General features: G+C 33.9%; 1 protein-coding gene across 1 annotated transcript; it reads left to right on the top strand.

The window, feature by feature from the left end:
- The first annotated feature begins 257 nt into the window (after window positions 1–257).
- On the top strand, window positions 258–7,120 carry LOC108485717 (protein NRT1/ PTR FAMILY 1.2-like). The gene is made up of 5 exons (XM_017789566.2): window positions 258–634; window positions 753–991; window positions 1,145–1,362; window positions 5,313–5,863; window positions 5,961–7,120. The coding sequence occupies exons 2-5, from the start codon at window positions 904–906 to the stop codon at window positions 6,877–6,879; spliced, it is 1,776 nt and encodes a 591-aa protein (XP_017645055.1). The 5' UTR covers window positions 258–634; window positions 753–903; the 3' UTR covers window positions 6,880–7,120.
- The last annotated feature ends 9,919 nt before the right edge of the window (window positions 7,121–17,039 follow it).

Genomic DNA, 17,039 nt, shown 5'->3' with positions numbered 1-17,039 from the left:
AAAATTAAATATACATACGGCTTGATATAGTGACGATATAAAAATTTTTTTTAAACCTAGTGATTAAGTAATGATTAGGTAAAAATAAAAATAGTGTCACTAGTGTGTCAACCAACGGATAACTGCCATAATTATAATAAACATGTTATTTTTGTATATAATTTCGCCATGTTATTTTTATAATTAATTAATTAATTTTTTTAGGTTATTTAAAAAAAACGCGTTTTTTTCAAAACCCACGTGCGATGTGAATTGTCGTGAACCAAAATTCAATGCTGGGACTCGGTTTGCATTTGGGATTTGAGAGTTTTTGTTGCCATTTACTCTTTTATCTCGTTATTCTTCTTCATCATCCTTTTTTATCGGTGATTTCACCCTTCAAAGAAAAAGATAAAAACATAATAATGGCGATTTCTCTGCAGTGATACTGACATGTGATTGGGAGCAAGTAAGAGCAAAAGAAACTGGTGGACCATCCTATTACAGTGAATTATGCTGCATCATATCCCGAAAGGGCTTCATGATCATTGTACTTTATTTATAAGAAAGAAAAAAAAGTGAATTTCTTTTATTCAAGGAAAAAAAAAGGTTAAAAGTTTGATGTAACCAGCAAGAGAAAGGTGTTAAGATCATGGTATGTCTATGTCCATGTCTATTCCTCAATTATTTATAGATATTATTATATGAATTTATCATCGTTATTTTGTTTTTATTTATTGGGGAGTCTAAATGTTCTTTTATTTATTTATCAGATTTTACACGCAAACACTTGCTCTTTTAAACTATTTTGGTTTAAAAACCCACGACATGAAAGCTTCCGAGATATAAATTTCTACTTCTCTCCTGCACCTTTGGGTTTCATTCGGTGTGTTTCTAAGAGGAAGGAAAAGCTAGATTTCAGGAATGGAAGATAAAATGGAGGAGTCTTCAGATCGAAGAGAAATGCGGAGATCAAAGAAGGGTGGCCTCATTACCATGCCATTCATAATAGGTAATATGGTTCATTTCTTTTGCCTTGTGTCACTTAAGTGCAAGTTGTCCAAACCTCTGGTTGTGTTTGTTTAAGGATTTACTCTAGCTTTGGAATGCTTTCACTTTACAATGTTTACATGGATTTGTGGTATCGGTAAATTTTGGAATGCAGGCAATGAATCATTAGAGAAGGTGACAGGCTATGCAGTGGTTCCAAACATGATATTGTACTTGATTAAAGACTATCACATGAGTGTGGCTAAAGGAACCAATATTCTCTTCTACTGGCAAGCTGCCACCAATTTCACTCCCATCTTGGCTGCTTTCGTCGCTGATTCATATCTGGGTCGCTTCCTCATCATTGGCTTCGCCTCCATTTGCAGTCTCCTGGTAACATTATCTCTCTCATAAACATCTATTTTTCACTTGTATACAGTATAACCACTCCCGATTTGGAGTAGGTTGAAAAGTGCTAAAACATCTACTATTAACTAAGTAGGAGATAATGGGCAGCTTCAGCTTATGAATGTGTTTGGGGATCATGTTTGATTTTTTTTATTCAAATCCCAAAGTTGTTAGAGAGAGGTTGTCCCGGTAGGCAGCCCCATGTGAAAATTTAGGAAATATAGACTTCTTTTTTGGCTTTGAACCTAATACTATCACTTCATCATTATGGGGAAATAAGCCTGGTGCTAAAATATGAGTCAGGACCTGGACCATGGAGACTGCTGCCCTTTATACTTGATCAGCTTTTTCTTCTTGTTCATATAAAGTCTAATGTAGGCCACTGCAGTTAAAGCTTGGGTCTGGGTCGTTGAGGGAGAGTATTCTGCAAGAGCTTTGAGTAGGAATGTCGGATAGTTATATAGAACTTCTTTAGATTTTTGTATAATCATTGAAGCGTAATATCTCCATACTACCATGATATTACATCAAACACATTTTCTTAATAATGATCCTTTCTTGTGACAATGGTTCTCCTTTTCTTTGTCAAACAAAATGTCAAAAAAGTATCTATGCTTTGGGAGCGTGAAAAGTGGAAGGGATTTAAGAAAAATTTATGCAAATAGAATTATACGTGTATATAAATGGATTATTAGAACCTTGGAAGTACTTTATCATCAGACTGTTAAAGAGTTTGGTTCTTCCTTATGTGTTCCAAAATTTCGAAGCTCCCATAATTAACTACAACTTGCTTTTACTTTTCAACCAAAATGTTGATCGTGAGCATGCTTTTACTTAATGTAAAATTGAAATTTTTAAAACTTCATGCTTATAGTCTAAATTTATACATTTATTTTGATTAATTAATTAGAATTAAGTTACCATTACCATGTATAATACTCCTCCTATTACCTTTATATCGTAATTCCATCCACAAGTGTTTTTAAGAATACGTTTTCAAAATAAATGTTATTATTACAAATATTTTTAATTAAATTTAAGATTTTCTAAGACATAAAATATCAAAACCCTATTTTCCCTGTATTTTTTTATAATATGTATATATTATATTAAAATATTTATCAGTGAGTATTTGTTTTTTTTTTTAATAAGGTTTTACCAATTGTAATTGCACCTGAGCACTGCTACCTTTTTTTTGCAAAGAGGAAAGCCATTGATTTCATGTTATTCAGCACTGGCCTGACTTCCTCCAAAAGTTTCCTTCCACAAGAGTAAGACCCCATCACCAGCCCTGACAACACTGCTCCAAATGTAAAAAAGCAGACACCTTTTATGCTGCAAAAGTTACTTCCTATTTACCAGAAAAAAAAAAAAAACAGTCGTTTTGTTTGAAAACATTTACATTTTTAATACAGCAATTATGTTTTTATAAAAATAATTAAAAAATGTATGATCTAAAAATTTTAATTAAGTTTTAATTTAATTGATATTATTGTTATTATTATTAAGATTGGAAGAGATAGCAGAAGGTGAGCTCTACATGTTTAAGTCGATTATGAATAAAAATAGATCTGGTATAAAAAATAAATAAATAATTTTTGAAGTAATTATTTTGCACAGTTTTTCTCTTGATTGACTTATTAGGTTATTAAACAAAAAACTGCATGGAGGGCATCACTAGTCCAGTCTGGTTAGGCGCCAAATAATATGATTAGATTCTCTCTCTAGGCCAAAAAGAGTGAGTCTAATTTGCACCACATTTTTCCATTATAGAGTTAAATTAGAGTTGGAAAAAATAGACTTGAGTCTCAAAGCTTCTCCATATCTATTTAAGTTTGAGAAAACTCGAGTTCAACATAAACTGAGTTCGATAGAATTTGAGCTTGAGAAAGTTCGAGTCCCTAATAGATTCAAGCTCTAGATTTATTTAATTCGAGTCCAAGATAAACCTAATTCAAAAATTGAATTTATAATTGAACAATTATAATAGACATTAAAATTAATATAATTTTATATTATTACTTAAAATAAAAATAAAATAAAAATAAATGATAATTCTTTATTTTTTGAAATTATATTTAAAAGTATTGCATATTTATATTAAAATAGAAAAGTAATTAATAATAATTTTATCTTAAATTATAAAGTGAAATAAATTTTAAAAATTAATATAAAATATTTTTAATACTATAATAATATATGTATAATAATTATATAAAAATAATAATTATTAAAATCTATAAAATTAAAATTTAATGAAAATTTAAAATATATTATATAACTATTTCAAACCAAAACCGATTACTTAACTCGACCATAAACCGATATACTAAATTTGTATATTACTAATACATAAAATAATGATAAAATAAATAATTATTACTATAAAATTAATACATATAGAACTATTATTATAATATAAATTATAATAAAAAAAATATAGTATTACATGATATCATAATGTTTAATCATCGATGCATATATATAAACTATAAATATATAATATGATACGATATAGAATTATATAATATAGTAGAAGGGCTAACTTTTAAATGTCTGAAAAGGATAGAGATTTAAAGCTTATTTCAACCAAGATAATAAAAAACAATAATATTTAATAGTTAATAGTTAATGTACTACTATTATATATAACTATTATTATATATTATAATAAAAGATATAACATTACATGATATTATAATATTTTAATTATTGATGCATCTATATAAACTATTAATATATTATATACTATATGACATAGTATTATATAATATAGTGAGAAGACTAACTTTCAAATGTTGGAAGTATAGGGACTTAGAGCATATTTCAACCATTATAATAATAAATAATAACACATGATAATAATTAATATATTATGTATTACTCTACTCATATAGAATATGATATAGTGGTATATAATGAAATAATATATTTTATAAGTATTGATATATGTAACTATTATAATATTATAGATTATAATAAAATATATGACATCAATAGTTATTTGTATTTTAATATATTAAGAAGAAAGATAAAAAAGTTATTCAATTGTCAATATAATATAATAATGAACAATAAAATATATTTCTATCAATTCAAATAATATCATAGAATAATAAATTTTACATACAATAAACATTTTAATTATTTTAAATAAAATAAATTTATAAAATATATATAATTTATGCTTTTTATGAGGAAAATTTGAATTATGTAGACACCGTATAAAAGTAAAATGAATTATTACATTTGAAATTAAAATATTTATAGCTTATAAAATTTAAAATTATTTGAATCGTCGAGTCCGCCAGGCTTGATCTGAGCCCGAATCCAAAAAAAATCGAGCCTGAAAGATCCAAGTCCAAAAGGGCCCAAACCCTAGAAAATCTGATCCCATAACAGATTTGAGCCCGAGTTAATCTTAATTTAAAAAAAATCTAAAGTAAACCCTATCCAAGTCCACTCGAACTTGCTCATTTGCCAGCTCTAAGTTAAATGATTATGTGCTAGATATGGCTTAACATTAAAATATCAAATAGTTTTAATGTTAATATTAATATTTTTTATACTTAAATTTTAAAAAAAAAACTTATTTATTTATTTTATCTTGAGGCTTATTTGAAATTTAGGCAAAGTTGACATTGATTTAAATGATCACATTATATGGCACCAAATCTTGACCTTTCTTTTGGAAAGTTCCGTTCCAACTAAAGTCTAAAATAATTAATGTAGCTTTAGGATATAAGTGTTCAACGTTTTTATTAAAGGAATCTTTTTAAGGTTTCATGTTTCCAAATGCAAGTCAAACATGTTTAAAAGAATAAAAGTGAAGTAACTACTTTTACAGTACATTAATCATGTCCTATATCAACTTTTCATTTAACTACTTTTAATCATGTCTTATATGAGCATAACCTCAGTCTTGAATGCTTCAGGGGATGATACTCTTATGGTTAACAGCTATGGTTCCAGAGTCAAAGCCTCCCACCTGTGATCTATTGACCCAGAGGTGCAGATCTCCAACAGCAGCTCAGATGAGTCTATTAATCTCCTCATTTGTTCTCATTTCCATTGGAGCTGGTGGTGTTAGACCATGTTCTTTGGCATTTGGAGCCGACCAATTGGACCAAAGAGATAACCCCAAAAACGACAGGGTCCTCGAGAGCTTCTTCGGCTGGTACTATGCGTCAGCAGCCATTTCGGTTCTAATTGCATTGACGGGTATTGTTTATATTCAAGATCATCTTGGATATAGAGTTGGCTTTGGTGTTTCAGCAATCTTAATGTTGCTTTCAGTGCTTCTGTTTTTCATTGCCTCTCCTCTCTATCTCAAGCTGAACCCTAGCAAGAGCTTGCTTACTGGATTTCTGCAAGTTATGGTTGTCGCTTATAAAAACCGAAATCTAACCTTTCCACTTCCAGACTCAACTGGAAGTTATCATCACAGAAGGGATTCAAACATTGTTGCACCAACTCACAAGTTAAGGTAACAAACCGCAATTATAGCAACATAGGCACTCTCCCTTCCAATTTAGATATTGTGCTTGATTGTTTTGATAACTTCGTTGCTGTTGTGCTTTTAGATTCTTGAACAAAGCTTGCATCATCAAAAACCCTGGGCAAGACATTGCCTCGGATGGCTCAGCTTCGAATCCATGGAGTCTTTGTGCAGTAGAGCAAGTAGAAGAGCTGAAAGCACTTATCAAAGTCTTACCATTGTGGTCTACTGGGATCATAATGTCAATAAATTTAAGCCAAAATTCATTCCCTGTGCTCCAAGCCAGCTCTATGGACAGGCACCTCACAACCAAGTTTCAGATTCCCGCAGGCTCTTATGGAATGTTCAACATCATATCCCTTGCACTATGGGTTATTCTTTATGATCGTGCAATTCTTCCCATGGCATCGAAACTCAAGGGTAAACCAGTGCGGTTCAGTGTCAAACTAAGGATGGGAATTGGGCTGTTTCTTACCTGCTTGGCTATGGCAGTTTCGGCAATCGTTGAGAACGCCAGACGGAGAAAAGCGATCCGGGAAGGGTTCCTAAACAATCCTCATGCAGTTTTAAACATGTCTGCACTATGGCTTGTGCCTCAGTTTTGCTTGAATGGCTTAGCTGAGGCTTTCACTGCAATAGGCCAGACCGAGTTCTTTTACTCCGAGCTACCCAAGAGTATGTCGAGCATCGCTGCTGCACTGTTCGGACTCGGATTGGCCGTGGCAAACTTGTTAGCTAGTGTTGTAGTGAGCATCATTGATGACATTACATCAAGAGGTGGAAAAGAGAGCTGGGTTTCAAGTAATATAAACAAAGGTCGCATTGACAGTTACTACTGGGTTCTAACTATATTGAGCGTCATCAATCTACTGTATTACTTTGTTTGTGCCTGGGCTTATGGACCATGTGGTGACCAACCAACCAAACTTACCCGTGCTAGAAATGGTTTGAGAAAAGAAGAGTTGGCTAATCTAGGGACCAAAGAGATGAAGGGCAAGGCTTGAAAAGTAGAGAGTGAGCCAACTAAAGTTAATTAGGGACCAAAGTTAAGCCACGCTGGGTTCAAAGTGAGGCAACCTAGATATTTGCTAGCTTGATGGGTGTTTTAAATTCTTGAGATGACTGTTGTTGCATTCTAAATATATGCCAGCATAATGTTGTAGTAAAGTAGGAAATATATATAATTCTTGAAACCATTACATGTATCTTTTCTGCATTATTTACTTGGTGTGAATTATTTTGAAATGCTGTCCCATATACGTAGTCTTTGACCCTCTTTTCACATTGTATATTATATTTGCAGTAAATAATTAATGGCTGGCCTGATGATTGAGTCTTGGATTTACACTCAATAGTGTTTGCAGCTGCTTGATAATTTTGGTTTCGGTTTTTCCTCCTGGTATTTGTCTATGCTATTGTTGGACAGAATTCTAGAAAAATGATGAAGGCAAGAGAAACTTAATATGGAATAAATATTTTATTCATATTATATTCTCTTTTATCTCTTACTTTTTTACAATTTCTTTTCAATGATATCATCACTTACAAACTTTATATAGTTGTTGTACGTGACTATTAGTTTCAATACATGCATTAATTAATGTATATCTAGTACATGCGTGCATCTTAAATAAATACAGTCATGCAACGTTAATCATATATTCTAAACACATTGATTAATACATACATTCATGACATCACAATACGCAACATACTCCCCTTTAATGTGATGTTCTTTGACTCCCAATGCTTTTATGGGTTGTTGGAATCTCACTCTTGGAAGTGCTTTGTTGAAAATGTCTATTAGCTGCTCCTGTGAAGGATAAAATTCTAGTTGGATCTCTCCTACTTTAATTACTTCTCGAATGAAATGATGTTTGATGTTGATGTGTTAGTTCAGTTGTGATAAATTGGATTCATTAAACATAGCAATATTGATTATGGTGATAAGCTTAAAGTATTTATGAAAAATGAGGGATTATATGTTTGTGTATTCTATAGGAGATATTATTTCTATCGGATATACTGATTCTGACTTTCAAACGTGTCAGGATTCAAGGAAATCAACATTGGATTGTGTTTTTATTCTAAGCGGCGGGTCTATTGTGTGAAGAAGTGTAAACTAGAGCTATACTACTAGCTCCACTATGTGTTGAGAAATGTGCTCATATTATAGTAAACATGTAATTGTTTTTTATTTATTTGAACGATGAATAAATAAATAAATAGAGTTAATTTCACATTTCACTATTATTTCTTTTGTATTTATCTCTTTTATATTTTGCATGCATAGCGAAATTGTGACAGGCAAATATTAGCTCATTGATTGCCTAAAGTTCAAACTAAAGATAAATGACATTGTAAAGAACATTTACATTGCGAGAAAGACAACTTACTTTAGTAGACAATCTAAATGAATCTTGTCACACTCCAAAATTGGACCTAGAAGTTTCGAGAGTATTTTAGGAATTTTAGCCTATATGTGCTCAGGATTTCGTAAGTTTGGTAACCGATAATGTTTTTGACAAAGGCTATTAGGATATTAAACCAATTTCTGAAAATGAGTTTTAAATATATTTAATTTTGAAAATAGGATTGATTTGTAAAAGAGTCAAAATTAAGAGTTTTTATGAAAAATTTGACCAAACTTTAAATTTCAACCTAAAAACCCCTTTTTCTAATTTGGTTTAACGTTAGTTTCTTCATTATCCATACTTTTGTTGTCCCTTGCTCTCCTATTCTCTCCCAATTGATTTTTACTTCTAATTCCTAATTCCCTTGATTTCCAACATCTCTTGAACTATAAATCACCATTGCAACCAAGAAAACACCAAAAAACTTCATTAATTTCACCATTTTCTTCAAAAGTGGATTTTTCGAAATTTCATCGCCATTTTCTTCAAAAGTGGATTTTTCGAAATTTCATCGAAGTTCATTTTTCTTGCATTCAAGGTAACCAATCATCTTCCTATTAGTTTTAAATGTTATCTAGACTTTCAAATCGAATTTCTAGCCCTTAAAACACATGTTTTAGATAAAAGCCAAAATTTTGGTCATTAATGGTGGATTTTAGGTTTGTGGATTAAAACTTTGTGTAATAGGCTAATTTTGGCTTGGGCCCAAATTTACCAAAATAAAACAAAAACCTAAACCAATAAATAAGCAGTCCAAAATTACATGTCCATTATAGTCCAAGTTTTTGCCAAAATCCCAAATACATACCCAAAACCCTAGCCCAATTCTAACCCTAGCCCAAATTAGCCCAACACTTAAACTAAACAAGAAAACCCTAGCCTCCCTAACCCTCTTCAGCCGCCACTCTACCTCCACGTCAACCTCCGTACTCCTGCGTCCTCGCCCCGTACCTGCAAGGACAACAGCACAGAAAAGAAACAGTAGCAAACAAAAAACAAAAGCAAGTAAAAGAACAAAAAGCTGTAATGAATTTCGGCTATAAAAAGCCACCACAAGCGAGTTGTTTTTTTTTTTTTACGAGATTGGAATACAAAAATATTTCACAGAGAAATATACGAAGAGAAATCGAAAACAAAATCAAACAAAGGTCGTTTTTTATTTTCTTTATTTTTCTGTCCTTATTTCTACTAGTTTTTTTTTTCTTTTAAAAGAAAATAAACAGTAAAAAAGGGTCGAATTTTTACTTTTTTTTCGATTTTGTGCCGTTGTGCAGGGAGCTAGGCCGCCATCTCCAATGAAAGATGGCATTTTTGGATCGGGGAAGTCGAAAGGCCAAAAAAATGGCCTTGTTTTGATTTTTCTGCCACCGCAGACGGCAGCGTAGTCGTCGGCGACCAGCGGCCGCCACGATGGTCCGATGACCGAACGTAGGCCGAAGCTCGGATGAGGGGAGAGGGTGAGAGAGTTTGAGAGCTCTCAAATTTTTTTTTAAATGAAAGAAGAATGATTTTTTTTTTGAAATTTTTTAGTTTATATAGCAACACTACACGGCGTCGTTTTGGTGTTCAAATTCAAATGTCAAAACGGCGTTGTTTCGAGCCTTACTTGCACTTGACCCGACCCGTAAGCAGGATCTACGTGTTTTCACTTTGACTGGTTATTTGCGAATTCAGTCCCTCCGTTTTTATGGCCTGTTGCGATTCGGTCCTATATTTTTTTCTTTTAATTTTACCCTGTAATTTTTGTAGTGTTTCATTACAGTCCATATTGAGGTTATGCGTTTTGGGGGACAAGGATAATATCCCATCTGGTATACTAAAATTTAGATAATATTTATATATTATATTTACCTATCTATTTATTCATTACTTGTTTTATGTTTAGACTTGATTTATCAATTCACTTATTTATTTATAATCCTTTTACTTTAAAAATATTTAAATTTAATATTATTTATATCATGTTATGTATTTACTTATTTATTTTATTTATTATTCTACCACTTTTTTTTAAAAAATGTTTTAATTAGATTTTATTTATATTTACTTTTCATCAAGTATCTTTCATTTTCATCTTTTTATTTATTTTGAGTTATTTCATGTACTTGGTGTTGATGCCTTAAATTGATGCTCGCATTACTATTACATCCATGTTGTTACTACCATGATATTTATTTATTTATTTGTTATTTATCATCCTAATATTCTACCCGTATATCTATTTTCACATTATTTCATCGTCATTACGTGATGCATTATGTTTAAATCTATAGGTCGGTTTTACACTACACCCCAAATAAGAAAAGTACACATCGTTCAAATATTGCATTCGCTATTTTTTTTAAAAAGTAAAATTTTCAAAATAAGCAATGTCTAGTATTTTGGATATTCGAGAAAACGTACCTTAATTTATGGGGTTTCAATTTTCTCGTCGAACCTAAATAGCCAAATATCCCTTTAAATTTTTAAAATACATGAATTTTAAATAAAAAATAAAGGCGATATTCCGTGTTTAGAAACTCGAGAATGGTCGTGTCTTAACTTACGGGGTTTCGATTTTTTTCTCGTTGGGTTTAAACAACCGAATACCCTTTTTAAAAATCAAAGTACAAATTTTAAAATAAAACGATTAAAAGGCAAGCTTATTTTCGAGGGTTCAAATGTCGTGTTTCTTTACCAACATTTTGTTATCTCGAGACGAGAGGGCCTTTAATGCCCGTTTCAATTTATTCAAGCATTTTTTACCAATATTAATAAAAAAGGATCGTATTTTAAATTCTTTTCGAGTTTTTGACTTTCGACATTAAGATATTAATTAATCAATTAGGTACCAATTTTGGGCTTTACGAGGGTGCTAACCCTTCCTCGTACGTAACCGACTCTCGGACCCGTTTTCTCGAATTTCGTAGACCAAAATTGTTGTTTTAGTAAATCAAAATATTTTATTAAAAAGACCAATCACAAGGTGACCTGATCACACCTCATAAAAAAGATTGGTGGCAACTCCCACATTTTTTCATTTTCTTAAAATAAAAAGTCAACCCTATTCAAAATGGTTTAGACAGCTTGGCGACTCCGCTGGGGATAAAATAAGAGAGCCAAGCCACAATTTGATTAATTCTTGTCTTATTGGTCGAAAATTGATGATTCGATTTTAAATTTACGATCCTTTGCATTTCATCTGACTTTGTTATAATTTTCATCACTTTGTTCATATTTGCTTTAATTGGCTTGTGTCTTTTGGTTTACTTTCGCATATTGCATTGCATGACCGTTTGATCTTACCTTTTTAAGTAGGAGTGAGAAGCTAGTCCTTCGTGAGGTCTTCACCTCCGTATAGGATAGTGGATCGCTTTCGGGATACATCTGTACCTGTGTCTTCGTGAGATTTTCATCTCCGTATAGTCATAGGGAAATGTATTCCCCTGAACTGAACTTGGTCCATATGAGCCTATAATGGGTGAGGATCGAGGAATCTGCCAGTTTAGGTACCCTTTCTTTAGAATCGAACCACATATAGTGAGCCATAAGAACCCGCCCTAGGTAGAACCGCACCGAACCATTAGTGGTTACCCGAATAGGCGTTTTATTATTTCTTGCTTACTTTAAATTTTTAGTTTCGTATAAAATGTACTGACTTGTCTTGTCTTGCTTTGATTGTGATTGCATGACATTTCCATCATAAAAAAGAGTGTCGATTCACGTTCGATTACTAAATAGAGAGCTTGCCATGGAGAACGAGTTTCTTGGTAAAGTGGAAGATAATGCGACTGTCCGAATATGGTCAGAGAAAATGCAATTAGAGACATGTGATAGTTTCGTAGTGGGGTACACATCAAAATCATGAGACTTCACTCGTATCAGCGTGACACAAAACGATCCCCAAGAATTGAAAGAGATATGGGCCCATTGGGACGATGAGATCAAGCAGCTATTTTACTGTAATTATGGTGATCTGCCCTATCTACTTGACATCAAGGTGGACAAGCACTTGTTTCGAGCTCTAGCTCAATTTTGGAATCCCGCCTACAGCTGTTTTACCTTTGGGAATGTGGATTTGGTGCCTACTGTGTAGGAGTATACAGTCTTGCTTCGTTGTCCGAAGATTCAAGCTGACAAGGCCTATTCTAGAGCAGTCAATGTCTCAACCTTCGTAAAGAAGTTAATGAATATCACGGGAATGAGTGAACAATGGGTTGCAGAACGGATTAAGCAAAAAGGAGAAAGCAAATGTATTTCCTGGAAAAGTTTGCAAGATCTAATTTTGGCAAACCCAGATATGAAGAAGAGGGTCGACGTCTTTAATTTGAGCATTTATGGGCTAATGGTTTTCCCTAAAGCGCTAGGGCACGTAGATGAGGCTGTTTCTGATTTGTTTGACTGACTTGATAAGAGGGTCACGCCTGTTCCTGCAATTTTGGCCGAAACATTCAGATCTTTAAATGCATGCCGGAGGGTGGGTGAAGGAAGATTCATCTGATGCCCACAACTATTGCTAGCTTGGTTTTACAGCCATTTATGGAAAGTAAACAAAGTTTCTTATTGGGTATTCTCTGAGAACTATTCCCTATTAAAAGAAATAGTGGCTACACTAAGACAGAATGATATTTTGGAAAAAAAATGGATAGCGATCCTCCAAAATCTCTAAGAAGAGGACATCGAGTAGAGAGCCCCTTGGATGGTTTCCGATGAGATTCTATACCGGTGTGGAGACTTTGACTGGGTCCCTCTTCTTGCGATTTGGGGAGCTGTTGGATATGCTTCTTTGCTTGTATTGAGACAGTACAGATCTAGACAGTTCATACCAACAACACAGGGGCTAGCTCAGTGCAAGTTTTCATATCAGGGTGATAACTACAAGAAAAAGGTTCGTAAAATATCTAACGCTTGGAACTAGACCCATCGGATGAAAAGATTTGTTGTAGGTCCGATGACAACCCCCAAATATAATGGGTGGTGGAGTAAAAAGATTAATGACAACACCCCTAGGCAAAGTCAAGAAGGCGTACAATCGATGGAAGAATACCTGTAAATGGTTCCCTCTGAGCTAGAAATCGTAAAGCAGGATTTTGAAAGGAGAAATTCAGAGCTAGGAAAGAAAATAGAACAACTGGAGGAGGAAAAAATGCATTTAAAATTAGATGTGATGTTCAAAAACTAGAGGCCGAGAAATTGAGAAAGGGAAAGAAGAAGGCCGAATATGATTTGGATAGCTTGAAAACGGATTATAAAAAGTTGTGTTTATTGATGAAAACTGTCGGATTAGGGAAAACGTCAGAGCAATAGCAACAAGAGATTCAAGAAGAAAAGATTAGAACTGATCGATGGGAGAGAAAATTCCAAGATGCTCAGGTTCGAAAGAGGCCCTAGAAAAGAGTTTGTCAGAAAGTCGAAGTGAAAAAATCGAATTAAAGGCTAGAGTAGCAGAACTAGAAAAGTTGCTTCATCAGTATCATAGTGATAATTCTGCAATTGAGCTGAAGGCGAGCTTAAACAAGATTAAAGAGCTGAAAAGAAAGATAGAAGAACTCGAGACTGTGTTACAAAACTGCGAACTCTGGGTTGAACTCCTTAAAACAAATGATGAGCATTGGAAAGAGAAACTCCACCGTTCTCAAGATCAAGTTAGAGACAAAAAATATATTATGGGTGAAGCTGTGGCTCAGATACTAGAAATGGCCGATCATTTATAGACCCTAGCAGTTCAGGCTGACGCGCTAAGTGTGAAATATGAATTAAAATCAGAACGGGGTCGAGAGCTAGCTTGACTTCTTAGGAAAGTCAAAACTTTAAGCATTAAGACAAAGCCATATATGTAATCCGTTTTATGTGAAGAATTTTGTTGCTCTTTTTGCATTCATCCCATGCATTTGCATTACATTGCATCATATGCATTAAATTTCACGAAGAGACCCTAATTAAAACAAAATTATTTCAGTTAGTCTGGAAAGCAACAAGAGCCAACCAATCGAACATCGTTACGGTACACGACAAAAAACTAAAGCAATGGATCAAAGGTTGAAGAGATTAGAAAAAATGCAAATACAGATGCAAGAGCAGTTGGCCAAAATTTGACAAGATATGAGGGATCAGATGCTAGAATTCCAAAGAAATATGATGAGCCAGTTAACCCAGTTGCTGGCTGGAGGGTTAAAAAAAGGAAAGAGCCCTATGGTCAATGTCGGGGACTATAACGTGGACCCTGCTTATCCTCCAAGCTTTACCCCAACAAACACCCAAGCACAACCAAACACGTATCCACAAAGGGTGTCCATTAACATCAGACCCTAATACCAGACTGGTACCTCGGCATCGGTGAACTTCTCGACAGGTTCAGGTTCCAACCCGAAGGTAACCTAACCAATCCTGTTGTCATTGATCTTGATGATATAGTGGAAATAAAAAAGGCGATAGTGGAGCTCCCAAAGTAATTTGAAGATGTTACAAACGAAAAAAGCGAAAGTGGAGCCTCCAAATCAATACTTTAAAGGCCCTGAGGAAGAGGGAAAATGAGGTGAATAATGCGAGTATGTATTCAAAGCCTATTACCGTAAGCCAACCAAGGACGACAACTACTAGCCATCAAATCCCCCCAAGGCAGGAACCTAATCCAAGACTGAACTCAGAAAAACTCCGGTTCACGCCATTACTATCACGTATAGGAAGTTGTACAAAAGTTTGTTTGATGTACATATAGTATCCCCTTTCTACCTAAAACCTATGCAGCCTCCATACCCTAAATGGTATGATGCAAACGCCCATTGCGAGTACCACGCGGCGATCATAGGACACTCGATTGAGAACTGCACCGCTTTCAAAAAGATAATCGAAAGATTCATCAAAAAGAGTATTGTGAAATTTGATGATCCATCTGGTGCAAAAAATCTCTTACCCAACCATTCGGACAAAGGGGTAAACGCAATAATCGAGAGTGCAGGGAAGAGAATCCAGATAGATGTAGCAGAAGTAAAACCCCGTTGAGGGAGGTTTGGAAGAAAATGGTAGAAGGAGGATTAATCACACAGGATTTAGGGGAGAAACATAGAGAAGCAAAGAACTAATGTGAGTTCCATAATAAAGAGGGTCATGAGATTCAAAAGTGCAATGAATTTAGAGTCTTGGTGCAAAGCCTAATGGATAATAAGGAACTAGAATTCTTTGAATATACTAAAGGCTCAGAAAGAATTTTCAAAAATTGGAGCATCAATGCTATATCTGAAGAAGGAATTGGAAGAGAAAATTTATCAGGCATTTGCTCTTATGAGCCTAGAAGTGTTCTAAATAATTGGACTGCGGAAGAGATTCCTGTAGTTTTTTAGAGTTGGTTCAGAGTAATGTTCAAAACACACTTGTTGCTTTAAGCCTAGAAGCAATAAGAACCCCTTTGTGAAATAGGCTCATGTCCAACATCTTTATTTCAATAAAAATACATTTTTGTGTCTCACTTTGAGCAAATATTCTTTTATTCTTTTATTTCATTCATATTCATACCACATAAATAAATGTTCTTAGATTCATTTATTCTTTGGATGTTCCTTCGTGGCTTCAACAGGTCTCTAGATATCAACAACATGAGCGACACTACTACTGACCCAAAATCTCCTTTTGAGTGAGACATGTGTCTAGAGGGATCTCAGGACCTTGAAGATGACAGAGACTGTAACTTATCTCCGGATTTGTTAAGGATCATAGAACGAGAAGAGAAACAAATTCTACCTCACAAAGAGGCAGTAGAGATTGTGATCTTGGAAGAAGGAAAAAAAGTGAAATTTGGAGCTTGCATTGCTGCAGAGACAAAACGAGACCTCATTGAGTTACTTTAAGAATTCAAAGATGTCTTCGCATGGTCGTATCAAGATATGTCTAGGCTACTAAGATGTGTGGACACAGTTGAGGCTAAGAAAATCTTGGAAAAAGTCCATAAGGACGTCTGAAGAGCACATGTTAATGATTTTACAATGGCCAGACAAATCATGAGATTCGTGTACTGCTGGTCAACTATGGAAGGGGATTGCATCAGTTATGCCAAGAAACGCTATAAGTACCAAATTTATGGAGACAAGATTCATTTGCCTCATTTATGTCATGACTTCTCCATGGGCTTTTTCTATGTGGGGCATAGAGGTCAGTGGGCCAGTCTCATCAAAAGTTTTTAAAAAGCAGCGATTCATCTTTATGGTCATCAATTACTTCATTAAGTGGGTGGAAGTTGCTTTAGGTGCTAATGTCATAAAGTCGACAGTTATCAAATTCTAAAAAAGAAGAAGAAGAAGAAGAGAAAAGAAGAAATCATATTTCGGTATAGAATGCCAAAAAAGATCATATCTGACAATGCACTAAATTTGAACAACAGCACGATATGAAAAGTTTGCATTCTGTTTAAGATTAAACACTATATCGCCAAAAAAACAAAAAAAAACAAAAACAAAAAAGATCATGGGGAAAATGACTAAGACTTGTAAAGATTGACATGAGAAGTTATCATTTACCATCTATGCCTATTGAATGTCTGTCTAGACCTCTACCGTGGCAACACCTTTCTCATTAATCTATGGAATGGAGGCAGTTTTGTCTATTGAAGTCGAAATGTCTTCTCTCCTATTTTTGTCAGAGTTGAAGATAGGTGAAGCCGAATGGATCCAATGCCGATATGATCAGCGGAATTTGAGCTAAGAGAAAAGGTTGAAAGCTATTTGTCATGGTCAAATGTACCAAAAACGAATGATGCAAGCTTACAACAAGAAGGCTTA

This window comes from Gossypium arboreum, chromosome 2 (genome assembly GCF_025698485.1).
Source record: "Gossypium arboreum isolate Shixiya-1 chromosome 2, ASM2569848v2, whole genome shotgun sequence".
Lineage (NCBI taxonomy): Eukaryota > Viridiplantae > Streptophyta > Magnoliopsida > Malvales > Malvaceae > Gossypium > Gossypium arboreum.
Note: the sequence above shows the minus strand (reverse complement) of the source record. Positions and strands in the feature narration are given on the sequence as shown.